This window comes from Mustela nigripes, chromosome 7, assembly GCF_022355385.1.
Source record: "Mustela nigripes isolate SB6536 chromosome 7, MUSNIG.SB6536, whole genome shotgun sequence".
NCBI lineage: Eukaryota > Metazoa > Chordata > Mammalia > Carnivora > Mustelidae > Mustela > Mustela nigripes.
This window is the reverse complement of record NC_081563.1, coordinates 115,385,715-115,405,961: the sequence shown is the minus strand read 5'-3', so window position 1 is coordinate 115,405,961 and position 20,247 is coordinate 115,385,715. Positions and strand designations below refer to the sequence as shown.

The 20,247-nt window shown below is 47.9% G+C and overlaps 1 protein-coding gene across 1 annotated transcript; it reads left to right on the top strand.

Annotated features, from left to right (window-relative positions):
* Window positions 1–2,618: 2,618 nt before the first annotated feature.
* On the top strand, window positions 2,619–19,988 carry SUN5 (Sad1 and UNC84 domain containing 5). The gene is made up of 13 exons (XM_059407957.1): window positions 2,619–2,686; window positions 4,182–4,246; window positions 4,461–4,535; window positions 5,520–5,586; window positions 6,541–6,602; window positions 10,025–10,074; window positions 11,358–11,392; window positions 11,968–12,076; window positions 16,574–16,652; window positions 17,523–17,638; window positions 18,106–18,273; window positions 18,758–18,844; window positions 19,863–19,988. The coding sequence occupies exons 1-13, from the start codon at window positions 2,619–2,621 to the stop codon at window positions 19,986–19,988; spliced, it is 1,107 nt and encodes a 368-aa protein (XP_059263940.1).
* Window positions 19,989–20,247: the final 259 nt, after the last annotated feature.

Below are 20,247 nucleotides of genomic sequence, written 5' to 3'. Positions count from 1 at the left end.
GGCTAGTGGAGGCCCAGCAAAGTGGCACTTGCCCAAAGTCCCCAAATAAGACCAGGAATGGACCCTTCTGTAGAAGGCGGTCTTAAGTAGTATTCCCATTGAACAGATGGGGAAGTCAAGGCTCCTTCCTGGAGGAGTGCCAGCCACATCCCCATTCCTACCTCAGGTGGTTTCCTGGGACAGGTGGATTCTCAGCCCCAGCCAAGGCCTCCTGAGCCCCCTGGCAGGTGCGTAAGCTGCTTTATGAAGCTCCTGGGTGTGCAGGACCCGCTGCAAAGGGACCCAGGGAGGGGCGGGTTTGCTTGTGGTTGCGAGTGTTTTCCCTGCAAACATGGCCTTTGTCAAAATGTTTCATCCTTATATGTGTGATGGGCCTGCCACGTAACCAGACTGCTGCCAACGGCTACAAGACCCTGGGGATGGGCCACTCTGGGGCCTCCTAGGCCAGGAGATCTGCGGAAAGAGGCCTGCTCTTTGGGGGTCCCCCTCATCACCCCAACCAGGCCTGGCCTGGCTCCAGAGGACATGGCTGCCCCAGACCAGGGGGCTAACTCACTAACCTCTCCAGCCTGGTGCCTCTAAGCAGTCAGAAACGTGACCCTTTTAGGAGGAACAGGAGGCTAACTGAGCCCTAGTCCCAGCCACTGACTGAGCCCTGCCCCTGGTCACACACCGAGCCCTGACTCAAAGGGCAACAGACGAGAGGGTTGTCTATGTGTTTGTGCATTTACTGTGCACAGAAAGCAATAGCGTAATGGCAGGGAGAGCCCATCTGTCCCTCTGCATGGCTCAGCTGGAGCATAGGCACAAAGGGACTTGGAGCCTTCCCCCCCCTCCAGAGCACTTCATGGCTCCCACCGACTCCATATAGCCCCTATGCCAGGCCCAGAGGCCATGCCCATCCTGTGTTGGATCCCCACTAGGGTCCACAGAACTGCCAGGGACCACAGACACCAGCAAGCCCTCCCCTCAGAGCACGGAGCCCCCCTGCCCAGCGCTCCCTCACACCCTACTCCTGGCCTCCTGGCCCTCCCCGTGCCTGGGGCAAACAGCAGGCTCGGTGGGAAAGAGCACAAATATTGACCAAAGCCACTCTTGGTGTTTGCTCTTGGCATGAATACTTCCTCTTCCTCGACATATCCAGTGTGGGGCGCAGTGACTGACAGCCCGCGGACACAAAGGAGGGAGATTCTCAGCCCCTTCTCCCTACAGCAGTGGCCAGCATGGTTGGGTGAGCGCCTAAGACATGCAAGGCTCTCCACCAGCCGCTTTTGTCCTCCTCCCCCAGGACAGGAGTGGTTCTGTTCACCTCTAGAGCCAGTGCCTGGAACACACCAGATGCTCAGTGAGTATCTGTTGAATGAATGAATGAACAACTGAAAGGCCCTTGTACCAATTCTGGGGGCAGCATTTCAGGGCTTCCCCTTCACTGAAGATTCTCAGAGGTACCATATGAGTTTCCTATTGCTGCTATAACAAATTGCTACAAACGCAGTGACTTAAAACACAAACTTATTATCTTATATTTCTGGAAGTCAGAAGTCCAGCATGGATGTGGCTTAGCGGAAATCAAGGTATTGGCAGGACTTTGTTCCTTTCTGAAACTCTAAGGGAGGATTTGCTTCCCTGCCTTTTCCAGCTGCCGGAGGCTGCTTTCACGGACTGCCTTAAGGCCTCATCACCTTCAAACCAGCAAGTTGGGGCTGAGGGTTCCTCATGCTTCCATCCATGTCCCTTCTGCCTGCCTCTTCCATTTACAGACCCTTCTGGGATAAGCCAGAATATTCTTCTATCTCAAGATCAGCTGATTAGCGACCTTAATCCCATCTGCAAGCCCCAGATCATCTTTGTTCTGTAACCTAACACAGTTCCACGTTCAGGTTCTAGTATGCAGGCCTTCCTGAGGGGCAAATCTTTGCCTTGTAGGCTAAGTTGGCCCACAGCAACTTAGCCTACAATTTCAGCAACTGCCACCCAGGGGCAAAAGGAGTTCCTTTTAGCTTCACAATCCAAATAAACTCTCCATCGGCAGGGCTGACGGAAAAAAAAACATAGCCAGACATTTCCACCCTGTTGTGCTTTTATTTGTCTCCAGGAAATGCAGAATTTTATTAAAATAACAGCATATGCAATATTCTGTGTTCTGCGAAATGTTCAGCAGTGAGCAGACCCACATATAAGATGCCTTGAAGCGTAGCCTAAGCAGGTGGCAAGTCTGGGAAGCTTGGAGCAGGGAAGGAGCTGGGGGGTGAGGGGCACAAAGAAAGCCTGGTCTGGGTATTGGAGCCTCCGCTCTGCTCCTGCCCAGCCGCTGAGATCCTGGCATGACCCTTCCTGGCCTGGGGCCTCATCTTAAAAAGTGGAAAGTGGGTCAGAATGGGTTGGCCAAGGAGGAGTTCCGGAACCAAGCTAAGAGCTAAGAGACAGAGCTCTCTCCCCCATCCCCCGCCCCCTGCTCTGAGGTCACAATGCCCACAGCTCCACCTGACCCAGCGAGACCCCGTGCGGCCCCTGCCAGGGAACACTAGGAGCTGGCGGCAGCGGCAGCCACTTCTCCCTTGCCAACTCCCCCAGAGCCCCAGTACCATTCCCCCTCGATTTCCTAGAGAAGAAAATTGATGCCACGGTCCTCAAGGAGCCCCGTGGACCTGTGTGACCTGCCGGAGGATGTTGTCCGGCCCAGGAGGTGAGGACGGCAGCCCCCTCCCTCCTCGGTTCTTTGCAGTTTACCAAATGCTGGCCCTCGGCCCTCTCCCTGGAGATGAGCAGGCATGACTAATGGCCTTCACAGAGGCAGCAGCCAAGGTCAGGAAGGTTTGGTGGTTGCTTTCCTAAAATCTCCCCGCCAAGGGAGTGGAGGGGCAGTCATCCCTTCAACACGTGCTTATTGAGCACCTATTGTATGCGGGCACTGGGCAGGGTGCCGGGGACATGGGCTGCACCAGCCCCCACAGAGGTCCCAGGTTAGCGAGGGAGAGGCGGGTAGGTGGTGAAATGCTCACCTCTGCCTATCGCTGGGGCCCCCAGAAGGGGGCGTGTATATTCCAAAGGGTATGGAAAACAATCCCCTGCGTGAAGGGGAGAACTTACTAGAACTTCAGTGTGTATATTTTCAGCGCATCCTCTTTTAATTTCTATTACTTAGGAATATATGAACAGATTTGCACTTTTGAAAGAGTAAATCATATTTATGTGGTAATATATATATATAAAATCTCTTTTATTTATTTATTTATTTATTTATTTATTTATTTATTTGACAGAGAGAGAATGAGATCACAAGTAGGCAGAGAGGCAGGCAGAGAGAGAGGGGGAAGCAGGCTCCCCGCTGAGCAGAGAGCCTGATGCGGGGCTCGATCCCAGAACCCTGAGATCATGACCTGAGCCAAAGGGCGAGCCACCCAGGTGCCTGTGTATATATCATTTCTTAAGAAATAAACATAAATACATTGGAAGAGGGTGTAATAATAAATGTTCAGAGACCATTGTCTTAAGAAATTTAAAAAATGTGTTATCTCACACACCAAGAGTTCCCACAAGGTGGGTCGCTCCAGAGCACGTCAACTCCACGTGTCTGCAGTGTCCCCGAGACCCAGGTCCCCACTATCATTTCGCTCTCCCTGTTGGCCTCCCCACTGTGACAGCTCCAGCGGCCCAGAGAAGCCTGGCTGTCTAGGTACAAAGAGAACGGGACTTGCTTCGCGTGGGTCTCATTTTAACAACAAGAAAGCCTTTTCCGCAAGTGTCAGACCCCTATACCCAAGCCCACCCCACCCCTCACCCCTGCAGACCTCCCCCCCACCCCCGACCCAATAAGCAGCAAGGTGCTGGGGGTAGGTTTAGAGCAGGCTTAGAGCAATTAGGATTATCGAAACTCACACAGGGTAGGAGGGGGACAAGGGGCCAAAATCAGCCTCCTGCCAGCGAGGGGAGGGATTGGCTTTTGGGTGATAACCACTGGTGACTACCACAGCAGAGTCCTCCTGCTGGGAGACCGAGCAGGTCTCAAAAGTCTCAAAAGAGACTTGGGTTTGGGGTCGGTCAGACTCGGTTGTGTTCCTGATTCACAGGTTGGGGGTCTCGGGCAAACTTCTCTGCACCTCATTCTCTCAATCTGGAACAGGGGGGCACCACGTTTCTTTAAAATTATAAAATGCGATTGTGAATCTTGTCATCCCCAGGGTCGCCCCAAGAGGCCGGAACACCTGCCGGGTAACAGAGGACAATTTGTCGAACCTGAACCAGAGTGAGCAGGGAGGGGAGGGGGAGCCCCGGGGTCTTTGTGAGGAGCAAGGAGCCGAGGCTCAGATACGTCCAGATGGGAACCCCGGGGTCACTCAGCGAGGGGCAGGGTGGGGAGCAGGGATGTCTGCCCCCAGCTCAGGGTGCTCCTCTGGTGTCTGCAAGGCACAGGGTCCCCAAGGCTGGCCCTGATATGACAGCCCCTGTGCTCTCTGCAGGTGATGCCTTCGTGTTGCCCATCCGCCTCAGTGCCCCAGCCCCGGGCCTAACCCAGTGCCTGCTGGCCTGTGTGTGTATGTATATACTGAGAACCGCCCTGACCTTCAGCGTGGGCCAGAGAAAAGGGTCCAGCCACAGGTTGGCTGACCTGGGGAAGTAAGGCCTCCGCTTGGCTGCCGGGGAGGGAGGGAACTCTGAAAGTGTCAGGGGTGTCATTCCAGCCAGGATCTCTTTGGTGGCTGGAGAGAGGGTGTCGGAGGGAGACACGCCGTTTAGAGGTAGAGCTGTCGGGCGCTCCCCTACTCAACCACCTGCCCGGGCCCTGGACCAGGAGGCCATGGGTGACGTCATGGGAATGGTCTGATGTGATGCACCCTCACTTCTGGAACATGGTCTGAGCACACCCCAAAGTTCGGCCACCTGCCCCTCCACTTACTCATCACCCAGTCATTTCTCGGAACATCTGTTGTAATAGCCGTGCACCCCGTTAGCTCAGCCAGCCAGCCATTCAATGAGTCAACCATCAGGTCCTCCCCAACCTTTATCTGCTAATATTCATACCCACCCAGTCGTCCACCTGTCCATCCTTCTAGCTAGCCTTCCATCAACTCATCTGTCTTCCTACTCAGCCAACTTCCAAGCTGTTGTCTCACCATTCTTCTGTCCGTTCATGTGTCTTCCCACCTACTTATCTATTCTGAACCCCAACTTTCTATCCAGTTCCATGCTGGGCAATGCAGGGCCCCCAGGGATAAACCAGACAGGGACCCTGCCCTTGAGAAGCTCCCAGTGTCTGGGAATGGGCAGAGGCACACCCCAGACTTCTTGTGCTCCGGAGTCACTGTGAGGTAGCCATTAACTGCCAGTCACAAGCCGGGCTCACCTCTAGGACCTGTCCTCCCTCAGAGCTGGTGCTGACCCATAAGCAGAGCAGGGTTACCCTGGGCTCGATTAGAAAATTGGGAGGGTCTCCCAGCAAGAGGGCCTCGCCCTCTGCAAGGCTTTGTAGAGTAAGAACAAGGGTGCAGCTGCTCACGGCTCTCCTGCCTCCTCCGCAGCCTGGATCACCTGTCTGGCCTGCTTCCTGAGGACTCAGGCTCACCAGATTCTGTTTAATACCTGCAGGTGGGCACGGGCAGGCGAGGGGAGGCTGGCAGGGGAGGTTGGGGAGTGGGGAGCTGGCAGGGGGAGGCTGGCAGGGGGAGGCTGGAGAGGGGGAAGCTGATGGGGCTGGGAACCATGGCAGCCCCCTCCCTGGTTTGAACCTCCTCTTGATCACCAGACCACAGAAGACATCCCAAACCTGGCTTTTATTATATCCCCTCTCTTCAGAAAGTGACTCCCTCCTTTGCCTGCAGCCTTCCAGAATCCTTCCCCATGCTTCCTTTTTGAGCTGCCTCATTATGCATCTTGCTGTGGACCCACTGGGCCAGCAAGGTTAGGGTTCTTACCCCCTGAACCTGCTATTCCTGTTTCTGCCCCAGTACCTTGACACATGCTGTTTTTCCTGCTTGGAATGCAGGTCCCATCCTTTCCCTTCACCTTTCTGGTCCATGCAAACTCCTCCAAATTCCTGTAGAGCTTTCCACATCATTCATTCACTTAGAGTTTGCATTCCAAACATCTTAATGTCTATTCTGAACCCAGCCTTGACTCACCACTCCTGAGCTCCCAATCAGAGGAAGGCAGACAGAAACCCAAATCAGTGGTAAGAGGAGGAGGTCAGTGTTGACTCTGGAGGTCACAGAAGGAGGGGATGTTCATTTGTGCTGAACTCTGAAGGACGTGGTCACCAGGACAGAAAGAAAGGGACAGACAGTTCGCCGATAGAGAAAGGGTGTGAAGAGGATGTGGGTGACCACTGTCAGTGGATCTCTGATGGCCCCAAATACTGGGTAAGAGCTTTCTTTCCCCTGTGATGCTGCGTAGCCCCAGGACTCAGCCAGCGTCTTGGAGGGGGTGTCTAACTGCCCAGGGTGGGTCCTGCCCTGCCAGGTAGGAAAAGAGCAAAGGCCAGGCCAAGACTTGCTAGCCTGTGCAAAGCCCTTCTTCACATTGACTGCTGATTCTGTCTTCCAGATGCAAGCTGTTCTTCCAGAAGCTCATGGAAAAGACAGGTGTTCTGGTCCTCTGTGCTTTTGGTACGTTTCCAGGGCCCTGCCCCAGGTGGAGGTATCCCTGAGCTCTTGCCCAACCTGGGGAGGGAAAGAGTGAAGGCTCTGACACTGACTATGTCATCCTGGGCAAGACAGTGACCCTCTAGGAGCCTCAGTTTCCCCATCTGTCTAATGAGTGTTGCTGTGAGGAGTAAATTAACTGATGACCAAGGAAATTTTTGGAAAGCTAAGAAAAGCCTTGAAAACTGTAAAGTTCTCCCCCAACCATGACATGATAATTATTACCCACTTCTGAGTTTTCTGTGGCTCCTTCCAGCCACTGCTATCACCTCCCACATCATGGCTTTACTTTCCCAAGCAAAGGGATCTCCTCTCTCCACTCAACCATATTGGCCCAGGGACTCAGGGTTGTGGGATGGGTGTGGATTTCCTAGGAAATTAGAAATTCCTAGGAAACTTAACCTAACAAGTAACATTTTTTAAAATAACAGCTTTATTGAGATATAATTTGCATACCATAAAGATCACCATTTTTCATGTGTCTAATTCACTGGTTTTTAGTATATTCACAAAGTCCTACAGCCATCACCACTATCAAATTCCAGTATTTTCACTACCTCCAAGAAGACTTATTCCTCAGTCCCTATCCATCATTTCCCATTCCCCCTCACCCCAGACCTAGACAACCAATCGCTAATCTACTTTCTGTCTCTATGGATTTGCCTATTCTGGGCATTTCATATAAATAGAATCATACAATACTATGGGGTCTTGGTGGTTTCTTTCACTTGTTGTTGTGTTCTCAAGGTTCATCCATGATGTAGCATGGCTCAGCATTTGGCCCTTCTTTATTACTGAAAATATTCCATGTATGGATATGCCACATTTTGTTTGCCCATCTACTGTTTGATAGATAATACAATTCTTTCCGCTTTTTGACCACCATTAATAATGTTCCCGTGAGTGTTCCAGTAAAATGTTTGTGTGGATATGTGTTTTAAATTCTCTTGGATATATATTTAGAAGCAGAATTGCTGAGTTATGCAGCAAGTCTCTACTTAACTATCTGAGGAATTGCCAAACTTTTTTCCAAAGTAGCTGCACCATTTTACATTCCCACCAGCATGTATAAGGGTCCAATTTCTTCACATCCTCACCAACACTGGTTATTATCTGTCTTTTAGTTTAGCCATCTGAGGGTGGCAGTGGGTATCTCATTGTGGTTTTTAGTTCATTTCCCTAATGACTAACGATGTTGAGCATCTTTTCAGGTGCGTATTGGTCATTTGTAGATCTTCTTTGGAGAAATGTCTATTCAGATCTTGGCCCATTTTTAAATTGGTTTGTCTTTTTATTATTGACTTGTAAGAGTTTCTTATATAGTCTGGATGCAAGTCCCTTATCAGATATACAATTTGCAAGTATTTTCTCCCATTCTGTGGGTTGTCTTTTCACTTTCTTGATGAGTGTCCTTTGTGACACAAATTTTTTAATTTTTAAAAAAGATTTTATTTATTTATTTGAGAGAGAGAGTGAGCAAGAGAGAGAGAAAGCGTGCACAAACTAAGGAAGAGGCAGAGAAAGAGGGAGAATCAGAATCCCTGCTGAGCAAGGAGCCTGTTGAGGGGTTCAATCCCAGCACCCGGGGATCATGATGTGAGCCGAAGGCAGGTGCCTAACTGACTGAGCCACCCGGGCACCCCAAATTTTAAAATGTTGATGAAGTCCAATTTATCTATATTTTCTTTTGTTATATATGTGCTTTAATGTCAGATGCAAGAAACTATCGCCTAACTTAAAGTTATAAAGAATTACTACCACTTTTTCTTCCAAGATTTGTATAGTTTTAGCCCTTACTTTTAGATCTATGATCCATTTTTGAGCTAATTTTTGCATATGGTGTGAGGTAAGGATCCAACTCCATTCTTTTGAAGGTAGATATCCAGTTGTTCAATTTATTGAAAAGACTATTTTTTCCTTATTGAATTGTCTGGCACCCTTATTGAAAATTAATTGATCATAAATGTGAGGGTTTATTTCTGGACTGTTAATTTTATTCCCTTCATCTATATGTCTATTTGCCAGTACTACCCTGGATTGATTGCTATGACTTTATAGTAAGTTTTGAAATCCAGAAGTTTGAGTTCTCCAATTTCATTCTTCTTAAATTATTTTGGCAGTTATACTCCTTTACATTTCCATATGAGTTTTAGGGTCAAATTTTCCATTTCTTAAAAAAAGTCTACTGGAATTTTGAGAGCGATTGCATTGATTCATAGATGAATTTGGGGAGTAGTGTTACCTTAACAATATTAAGTTTTCTAATCCATGAACATGGGTTATCTTTCCATTATTGATACATATATATCTCCATGTCTTTAACTTCCTCCAATTATGTTTTGTTTCTTTCAGAGTGCAAGGTTTGCACTTCTGTTTAATTTATTCCAAGTATTTTCTTCTTTGAGATGCTATTGCAAATGAAATTATTTTCTTAATTTCATTTTCAGATTGTTTATCGCTTGTGTTTAGAAATATAATTGATTTTCATATACTGATCTTGTATCCTTGCTGTTCTGACACTGAGCAAGACACCCAGTCTTAGATACTTTAGGATTCTTTATGCAAGGTATTGTCATCTGCCATTTATTTATTTTTCTTGACTAACTGACCTGGCTAGAACCTTCAGGACAATGTTAAATAGAAATAACAAGAGTAGGGGCATCTGGGTGGTTCAAGTAGGTTAAGCATCTGCCTTCTGCTCAAGTCATGATCCAGGGTCCTGGGATAAAGCCCTACACTGAGCTCCTTCTTCAAGCAGGGAGCCTGATTCCCCCTCTCCCTTGCTGTGCTCTCTCTTACTCTCTCTCAAATAAATAAACAAAATCTTAAAGAAAAAGAATAGCAAGAGTAGACATACTAGTCTTGTTACTTATCTTTGGAAGAAAGCATCCAGTCTTTTACCATTAAGCATGTTATTAGCTGTGGGTTTTTCATACATGGGTTTTACCAGATTGAGAGAGTTCCATTCTATTCCTGGTTTGTTGGTTGTTTCATCATGAATAACAAATAAGTTTTAAAGACTTTTAATAATGGCTTGAATGGTAGGATTTCAGGTAGCACAGAGATCATAAAATGCAGGGAAGACCATCTTATTTTCTTCATCAATTATCCCCAGTAGAATTGGGACGGGGGAAGGAGATGGGACATGGATTATTTGGTTTATGTGAGACACTTTGCATAGATGATGTTGTTTGATCATGAAGTGGATATTACTGTTATTACCATTTTACAGAGGAGGAAATTTAGGTATAGAGAGAGTAAGTTCTTCCAAAGTTGTGCAATGTTAGTGCCAAGGCTGGAATTTGAATCCAGATACCTTAATGCCAAAGCCCAAGCTTTCAACCTTTCATCTTAAATGGCTTCCTCTCATTCTCCTGTCCCCACAGGATTCTGGATGTTTTCTATGCACTTACCATCCAAAATGGAAGTCTGGCAGGTGAGTGTGCCTCTCTTCAGGTCCCACCACTGACTAGCCTCACTCCAACCAGACAATGTTGCCTCCATCACCTTCTCTCACTCTCACCATATCTGGGCCCTAGTCAGTTCCTGACTCATCCCAGCCCCAAATCTCTGCCCCTGCCATGACACCTACCTGGAACCCATCTCTCCCACCAAAATGTGACTTTAAAAGGTCAGATACAATAGTTCTTCTTCTTACAGAAGGACTCTACTGTCACTCACTCCCAGAGGTGACCTATCTTTCCTTTGCCAAGTCTCCCTCCTAAAGTGGGAGAGTGAGGATGGAACACAATTCTCTCTCTACACAAGGCAGTTTGTTCTGCTCAAATGAAATGAGACCATTTGCTTTGTAGTTCCTGGGGAGGGAAGAGGAGGAAATCAGTGGCCAGAGATTCTTGTCAGAGGACAGTAAATAGCCTCAGAAGGCCTAAAGAGAAAAGGGATCTGAGGAGTTTGTCCCTCCCTCTCCTTTTCTCCCCTTTTAGACTCCTTTATATACTTCAGGATTCAGCTAAAATGTCACTTCCCTCAGAAATTACAGGTGGAGGTGATGATATTTCCCTTTCCTCCCACAATTTTCTGTAATCATGAATGCAATATTTTGTAATCATGACTGTTTTCCCAACTGTATTGGGAGCTCTCTTGAAGACAGAGCCAGGTCTGATTCATTCCAGTGAATGGGCTGGGGCACAGTGCTACTGCTGTCAATGTTGGTTGACTGATGATCAGATGGAAATGTGGAATGGAGAGAGAATGGATGGGAGAGTGGAAGTGATGAATTCAGAGAAGTGCGGAAATGGCTGTGGGGATAGATGGTTGGATGAATGGGAGATTGAATGGATGAGAAAATGGACAGATGGAAGGGCAGATGTGATATACAGGTGGATAAATGGATGGAGGGATGGATGGTTGGATGAATGGATGGACATATGGTTGTTGAGAGGTTGGATAGATGGGAAAGTGAATGGTTTGGTGAAAGGGTCAATATATAAGGTAAGTTATATGGACAGGAGGGTGGGTGAATAAGGAAATTTGGATAAATGGAAGAGTAGATGAGTGGGAAATGTTTTTGGATGGAATAGTGGATGGGTGGAAGTGGGGATGGATGTGGATGGATGGATTTAAAATGGAGGTTATATTGGGTTTTAGGTGGGTGAATAGATAAATTTATGGTTGTGGGAGAATGGATGGAAAAAGTTCAATTGGGCCCAGATTAGGCCATCTGAAAAAGATCCCTTGCTTTCCTCAATACCCTACCAGGATGACAGCATAAATAGTCCACTGCAAAGCTTGAGGTAAGAAGAATCTGCTAAATAGTCCTATTATCACCTAAAAACCAGAACTATATCTAGGGCCTGTGATGTATTGCCTAAGATTGTGGGCTCTGCCTTCAGACCAACCTAGATTTAAATCCCAGCTCCCATACTTCCTACCTGGCTAAACTTTTGCAAGTTACTTCACCTCTCTGGGCCTTTGACTTCTCATTTATGAAATGAGGTTAACACCCACCTTGCTCTGGGTAATTATGAAAATTAAAGAAGATGCAAATTGTTCCCAGCCTAAGGTTAGTGCTTAGCAAATGGTAGCTGAGTAGAAATTTTAGCCAACAAGATACCACCTGGTGGCAGCATCCTTAATTGCAAATAAATACTCAGGAATATTTGGAAGGAGTAAGTTGAATTTTAAAATATTCCAAGTAAGAAGAGGAGTATGAGTAGTATTTCAAAGATAAGAACCTGATGGATATGCCAGGAAAGTGAGAAAATGTGATGCTAATTCTCTGTGGGCTGACTGACAAAAGTAGAAGCTGAGAGTGACAAGAGCAGCATCACAAACCAGTTGGTCCATGTTTTAACTCCTTCCTCTTAAGAATGTACCAGGAGAAGGTACGGCATCACACTGGGGAAATCCAGGACCTCCGAGGTAACATGACCCAGCTCATTGCTAAGCTCCAGTTGATGGAAGCCATGTCAGATGAGGTGAGATACTGGCCATTCTCTTCCCAAACATTTGACTTCTCTCTTTGTTTAATGCCTTGTTTCATTTCTCAAGTTTTGGTGGAACACATCCCCCAATAACTTCCTGGAAGAAAGTGAAATAGGAGACCTATTAATTTACTTAGAACTTGCACATTTGAAAATATCTTTATTTTATTCTTGCCTTTGATTGATAGTTTGGCTGGGTATAAAAGCCTTGCTACAAAAGTTTCCCCTGAAAATTTTGAAGGAATTCCACTACTGTGTTCTAGTTATACTGTTGCTGTTGAGAAGTGTAATAGTGCTAGTATTGGGCCTTTGAGTATGGTCTGTTATTTTTTTCCTATCTCTGGGAGTTTGTAGGATGTTCTTCTTATTTCCAGTGTTCTATATTTAACCTGTTTGGGGTGGGGTTGCTGAGCTTATTGGATCTATGAGTTGATGTTTTTCAATAGTTTTTAAAATTTCTTAGCTATTATTTCTTTCAAAAATTTTTATTTATTTTTTTGACAGAGAGAGACCGACAGAGGGAACACAAGCAGGGGGAATGTGAGAGGGAGAAGCAGACCTCATGCTGACAAGGAGCCCAAGGCAGGGCTTGATCCCAGGACTGTGGGATCATGACCTGAGCTGAAGGCCGATGCTTAATTACTGAGCCTCCAAAACACCCCAGCTATTGTTTCTTAAAATACTGTTTCTTCCCCATTATCTATCTCCACTCCCAGGACTCAGTAACATCTATGCTAGATTTTTAGAGTGTGTTCCATGTGATTCCTATGCTATTACCTGGTGTGTTTGGTTTTCATTCTTTTTCTCTATATGCTTCAGTTTTTGATGTTTTCTATTCACATTTCTTCAGGTTCACTAATGATCTCATATTCTATTCTGTCCAATCTACTATTAATTTTTCTCCAGTAAGTTCTTAATTTCATAGGTTGCATTGTTTAGTTCTGGAATATACTTTTGATTCTTTTTCATAAATTTTAATTCTGTGTTGAAATTCTCCAACATAATTCTCCAATAAATTTTATTTTCTTTTATTTAACATATTATCATAGTTATTTTAAATCCTTGTCTGCTAAATCCAATATTTGGATCATCTATGGTCTTTTTCTATTGTCTGTTTTTCTTTGGAGTTTCAATCATATGGTCTTGTCTCTTCATGTCTAGATTTTTTGTGTGTTTTTCTGGACATTGTATATGAAGGAACTATATGCTCCAGATATAAATTATAACTTCAACTAGAGAGCGTTCTCCCTTTTCTTTGTAAGGAAGATGAGTACTGTGATCACTTCTATGTAGACCTTCATTCAGCTGATTCAGACCTGGATTGCAATTTGTGAAAGATTTAGTCAGAGGTTAAGGGTAACCCTTCAATATCCTACCCATGCAGCTTCAAACTTTTGGTAGATCTCTTATTGGGAAAGACTGACCACATGTTTGAGGCTTCCCAAGTCTCCAATTTTATCTTCCAGCCTTGCATCAATGCAAAATCTCTGACCCCAGGGGTAACCTTCTTTGACAGGGACAAGCTTGGATTCTTAGCCTTTAATTGTGCCCATGATTGGTTTAGTCCTTAGGTGCAGCTACAGCTTCTCAGTATTGATTCACCACTCCTTCTAAGGCAGTGGTTCTCAGAGTATGACCCCCATACCAGCAACATCAGCATTACCTGGGGAAATACCTGAAATTTGAGTTAATGGGCGCCCCTCCAACCTACTAAGGATGGGAACCAACCATCTATGTTTCAACAAGCCCTCCAAATGATTCTTATATATACTAGGAAGATGTTTGTAAGGCTTTAATCTCTTGCTTGGGTTTATTTAAATGGGACTTAGTTTCCCAAACGTTGTGAAACTGGAAAGTTTTACTCTTTCAGAAGTTTTCAAGTAGCTCTTTAACCTCTTCCGTAGTTCTGGGTTACAATTAACATCTTATGGGGAAACTATTCAGGTTTGAGGCTCATCAAGTTTCCACTTTTGTCCTTTTAGTCCTTTGTGACTATTAAAATCTTTGCTGCTTTATCTTTCACCAGTAGCAGCCCTTATTCAGCCTAAGCCCACGTCTTCAGCCCCTGCCCAGAATTAGCAAATGCCCTCAGGGATTAAAATATTGTCAGGAAATTTCAGAATGGTTCTCTCCTCTACAGAATTTTAATCCTTCTTGTCCTCATTACTCCCATAGCTCAGTGGTGGCTTTAAAATATTATTTATAGACTATATGGCTTTTCCTAGTTGTTTTCATAGTGGAAGAATTGATCCTCTTTAATTTACTAAATCTTACCAGGAAGCCCTGCATCTCACCTTACATCTTAAATGTCATGATAGTGTGCTTATGGGCTGGCTACCCTTGGGGCCATTACAATGTGGATATTCATGTCTTTTAGCCCTAAAAAGTCTTCTTTACTCATGTGATTAAATGGGTATTTTCCCCACAGCCATATCTGTTTTATTCTCATTTTTTAAACTCCTATTATTTGGATGTTAAATTTCTGAACTCATCTTCTGTTTTCTTCCAATTCTCCCTTTTTTCTTCTCTTTGTTCTGAAATTGAGAACATGATCTCAACTTTGCCTACCAAAACTTCTACTGGGTTTTTTTGTTTGTTTGTTTCTGTTAATATATTATGAATTCCCAAGAATTTTCTTTTTTGTTTTCTAGGTGTTCCTTTTCATAAATTTCTATTCTATTCTGGATGAAATATATTTTCTTACCTTTTGGGGGTTTGTTTGTTTGTTTGTTTGTTTGAAGATTTTATTTATTTGACAGAGAGGGAGGGGGAGCAAGCACAAGCAAGGGGAGTAGCAAGCAGGGGAGAAGCAGGATATCCCTACTGAGCAAGGAGGCTCATGCAGGGCTCCATCCCAGGACCCTGGGATCATGACCCAAGCCAAAGACAGCCACTTTAACCAAGTGAGCCTCTGAGGTGTCCCCTTTTCTTACCTTTTGGAGGTTAAGCAGGTCATCAAACTTTCCAAGTTTCCACATCAACAAAACAAATCATAATAACTGTCCTGTAACACCGTGGCTAGTCTGGTTACTCTTGTCACACAGCAAACTACTCCAAAACTTGGTGATGCAAAACAATCATTTGATCACTCTCAGAGATTCTGTGGGTCAGGGATTCAAGCAGAATGCTATTTTGTTTGCCACTGTTCCACAGTGTCTGAGGCCTCACCTAGGAAGACCTGAAGGCTGGGGTGACTTGGCAACTCTATCTGGACCCATCTGGAAGCTTTTTCACTCTCATGTCTAGAAGTTGATATTGATTATCAGTTGGGAACTCAAGGCTGTTGATGAAAGCACCCATACTTGAGCTCTCAGTGCTGTGTGGTCTTCCTCACAGCATGGTAGCTGGCTTCTAAGAGTGAGTGTCCCCAGAGGACCAAGTAGAGCTGTAGCCCCTTTTAGGCTTAGTCCAGAAGTCACATGGCCTCACCTCTACCATAGCCACAGGCCCACCCAGACTGAAGGGAGGGAACTTTAGTATCAAAGTTGTATTGAAAGAAAAGTGTGTCACAGGAGACTTTGCTGCGGCCATTTTGGGGAAATACAATATACCACAGTTTTCAAGAGTCAGATACTAATAATAGCCAGCCTTTCCTGAGCACCAACTAGGTTAAGTGCTTACAGGCTATATCTGGCAGGAGAGCTAGTAACTAAGAGCCCAAATGCTGGAACCGAAGTGCCTGGGTCTGCATCTTACCAGCTACAGGATTTCACATGCGCTACTCTGTTGTTGTTTTTTAAGATTTTGTTTATTTATTCATGAGAGACAGAGACAGAGATAGAGGCAGAGGGAGAAGCAGGCTTCCTGCTGAACAGGGAGCTCGATGCAGAACTCGATCCCAGGACCCTGGGATCACAATCTGAGCCAAAGGCAGATGCTTAACTGACTGAGCCACTCAGGTGCTCCCCTCCACGCTCCCTTTTGTACCCTAGTATTTTTATCTTTAAAAATAGGGGTGATCATAGCACGTACCTCCGAGGGTTGTTGTGAGGGGCTGAGAGTGAACACATGGGACACAGAGGACGGTCCTGGCACACAGGAGCAGCCTTGTAAGTCCTGGCTGTCATCCCCACAGTAGCAGGAGGGGGACATGAGTATCGTTCCCGTGTTCCAGACAAGAAGGCCCGGATTCAGAGGGGGCGTAACTAGCCCCAAACACCTCAGCAGTGAAAGTCTGTCTGACTCCAGACCCCCTACCGCTTCACTTCACCCAGAGTTCCGTCCCACGTGGGACACCCTGTCATGGGGCATGTGGAAGCACTGAGGAAAACCAGTGTGGAGGTGGGGTAGGGATGGCTCTATGTCACCTGGGCCTCCTCACAGCGCAGCGACTGGGGGAATCTTGTGCCAGGACCAGCCACCGTCTCCACAGGCAGGGGGAAACAGTTAAGGACAAGGGAGTTCCTGCAGCCGCCTGTCACCTGGCGTGAACACACGCAGGGACGTGATCTGCGGATGTCAGCACACAGCTTGTGTTTTCTACCTCCTCAGCAAAAAATTGCCCAGAAAATAATGAAGATGATACAAGGAGATTTTATTGAAAAGCCAGACTTTGCCCTAAAGTCTATAGGTAAGTGAGTCCCCCCTCACCCCCTCTCCCCCACTAATCTGCCTTCCTCAAGTTTCCCCAGAAGCTCTTCAGATGATAGATTTCTGTTCGGGTCTGATGCACTCTCTGCTACTGGAAAGTTCACAGTCAGAGCTAGCCTCTGTCCCCCAGATGATTTTCTTGCTACAATTTTCTGTTGTCTCAAAAGGGGAGCTAAGGCAGGGAGAGGAGGTCCCCATAACCCATCTACCCATTCACCGTCCTCCAGACCCGGAGCCCTGCAGAGCCACACCTGCCCCACGTCGGGGAGTCCGACCACATAAAAACCAACAGGGGCTGATTGCAAGTGGGAATCAGTGCTGTGGAAAACCAGAGCAGATGGTGGGGGGAGAGGGGCCCCGGGCAGAGGAGTGTGCGGGAGGACCTTTGGGTTGCGACCTGGCCAGGAGGGAGAAGTATTTCAGACCCAGGGGAGCGCCTGTGATGTTACCCCCATGTGACACAGCAGGAGCACAGGAGGGGCATAAGGAAGAAGGCGAGGTGGGGCGGGCAGGGTGGACTGGCTGGCTGGGCTAATCCAGACCCAAGGGCATCCGGGGTCAGAGGGTGTTGGCTTAGACTCTTAGGGCAGGAGTGCCCTCCTCTGTGAAATAGTCCTAACAATAGCCATGGAAATAATGAGGTTGACATCAATGTGGAGGGAAGGGCTTTGGTGGGCTAACTCATCTCCTCACATCAGTCCTGTGGGGTGGACGTTAGTATTCCTATTGGTGCTACTCTTCTTACTCCCATTACCCAGAGAACACTGAAGTCCAGAGAGGGCCAGTGACTCACCCAAAGTGCTCACCTGGCTTCTGGTCTGAGCCCAGTCTGACCCTCCCTCCCATACAGGGGCCTCCATCGATTTTGAGCAAACGTCAACCACGTACAACCACGACAAGGCTCGCTCCTACTGGAACTGGATCAGGCTGTGGAACTACGCGCAGCCCCCAGACGTGATCCTCGAGGCAAGGGGGATTGGGGGGACGAGGAGAGAGAGGCAGGGGTGTGGTCAGGGTTCTGGGAACAGGACCTGGAAGCGGACATTGGGGGTGCGCACAAAGGGGGTGGGGCCCCAGGGTTGGGGGAGAGGCAGGAACAGGAGACAAGAGGCAGGGGCAGGGAAGGGCGGCCTGCTTTGGCACTGGAAGGAGCCCCCGCAACTACCCCTCAAGACTTGAGGGTCAAGGAACCCTCACAGCCCCAAGCAGGCCCCTGCCCTCCCTGTGCTGGGCTGAGGGAAAGCTAATTCTGGCTGCCAGCTCTCAGGAGAGCTTCCTGGAGTTGGTGGTGTTTGAGCTAAGCTTTGTCGATGGAAAGATCTGGCTCATCCAGGAGGCAAAGGGCAAAGGAGGTCCAGGGAGCCAGGGTGGGACGAGAAATTCACCTTCACCCACCCACCCAGCATAGCCCCCACTGCACCTGCCCCTTCCAGCCCAACATGACGCCTGGCAACTGCTGGGCTTTCTCGGGGGACCGAGGCCAGGTGACTATCCGACTCGCCCAGAAGGTCTACCTGTCCAACCTGACACTGCAGCACATCCCCAAGACCATCTCGCTGTCAGGCAGCCTGGACACCGCTCCCAAGGACTTTGTCATTTACGTGAGCATGCCCCAGCAAGGAGCGAGGCTTGGCTAAGGGGACAGCCTCTTATGGTGGGACTCTAGGCACTCCGTCTGCACAATCCAATGTGCTAGGGGGGCTGGATGGGGCTCTGTTAAGGCTGAGGGTGACCAGGTTCTGAGTTGATCACAGCCTTTGAGGTTGGAAGACAGGTAACTAAAGCCAAGCTTTCCAGAGCCAGTTTGGTCTTCAGATGCCATTAACAAGGAAACTGAGGTCCAAAAAGGGTCAGGGAAACACCCAAATCCTACAAGTCAATGATAGTTAGGAGAGGACCCTCGGGCTTTTGGTTCCCAGTAGAGTGCTCTTTCCTAACCAATATTCTGTCCTGCAATAGAATGATGCCCAACGAGGTAGGGAGTTCCCCATCCTGGGAGGTATGCAGGTCTCGGCTGCAGAGGGGCAGCATCCTCTGAAGGCTCTGCCCGTACCTGATACTTTCTCCTTGGTTCTGATTCTACAGGGCATGGAAGGCTCTCCCAAAGAAGAGGTGTTCCTGGGGGCATTTCAGTTTCAGCCAGAAAACATCATTCAGATGTTCCAGCTCCAGGTAACTGAGAAAAGCAGCCCGTGTTGAGCACATATTGAATGTACACATGTGCAGGGCTTTCTCCAGGGAAACCCTTCTCACCCCCGGGTGTGCACAACGGTCACCGGCCCACGTGACAAGCGAGGAAACTGAGACTCAAGAGTGTGGAGCCACTGCCCAGGGCAAAAAGTGGGATCCTGAGGAGATCCATCCAGCTTCTAGGATTACATCATTTCCCCCAGCCTGCCTGCTGCCGTTCCTCCAGGGACAGCAGATGTGGAACAGACTGCTGCTGGCTTCCAAATTAACATCTCCACGCTGGGAGGCCCCATCATCAGGTCCTGATCTAACAGAGGCCTGAAGGGGCAGAAGCTGGGAACAGCAGCAGGACTATGAGGGATGGATGGTAGAATGGCACGGAGACTCAGGCTGACACTGACCCAAACCCCGACCCCACAAATCTGCGTGATCTTGGCCATTTCCTTCCTTTCTGGGCCTCAGGTTCCCCTTTGTAATTCCCTAGAAGGTTCAAAGCATCCAGTGAGATCTCAAAGGCCAAGACCCAGCTTTTGCGCTGGACTTCACCCCTGGGCGGGGGGGGCCGGGGGGTTGCAAAAAGAGGAGGAGGCAGCTCTCACTGAGCGAATGTCTACCAGGTGGCAGGCCAGTTAGCTCCAGGACCTTGTTTCATGGCCACAACAAACCTAGGAAGCAGATATTACTCCTTCCATCCTACAGAGAGGGGAAACTGAGGCCCCACAGGGGGCAGCGATTTGCCCTTGGGTCCCGCAGCCCTATATGCCAGGGCCCGACGGCTGAGATGCTTTCTCAGTCACAGTATATCGGTCCTTCTGGCCTCAGCAACTTCCATCCCAGTCCCTGAGCATCAATTTCCTGTGTGGCTTCAGGATAGTCCATTCTTCTCTCTGAGCCTCAGTTTTCCCACCTGTGAAATGGGAGAGTTCCCTTCCACCCCTAAACATCCCTCTGGACAGACAGAGTAGAAGCCAGTGGCTCCATGTCTGTGAGTCTCTTCCAGAACCAGCCTGCCCGAGCTTTTGGGGCTGTCAAGGTGAAGATATCAAGCAACTGGGGAAACCCACGCTTCACCTGCCTGTACCGAGTGCGTGTGCATGGCTCCGTGACCCCACCTAGAATGCCCTAGAGAGCACCCGAACCAGAGCCCCTATCCCCAGAGAGATTAAAGTTTATTCTTCCCAGCCCAGCCCAAGTCTGAGTGTTTTTTGGCGCCAGAGGGATGGTGGGCTACCACGTGGTATCTGAGGCCATGGTTCAGAGTGTCCTGGCCCCCTTACAGGAGCTTCACGAGGCCCCATTTCACAGATGCAGACAGTGAAGACTCCGAGCAAAAACTCGCCAGAGGTCGCCACTCACAAATGCAGCACCAGGATTTAAAGCTAGGC

Excerpts from the sequence above, each read along its gene's own strand:
- SUN5 (XM_059407957.1), top strand. The coding sequence starts at position 2,619 with ATGCCACGGTCCTCAAGGAGCCCCGTGGACCTGTGTGACCTGCCGGAG. Across the intron at positions 4,536-5,519 it reads GTGCCTGCTGGCCTGTGTGT|CCTGGATCACCTGTCTGGCC; the intron begins GTATGTATATAC and ends CCTCCTCCGCAG. Across the intron at positions 17,639-18,105 it reads CCCCAGACGTGATCCTCGAG|CCCAACATGACGCCTGGCAA; the intron begins GCAAGGGGGATT and ends TGCCCCTTCCAG.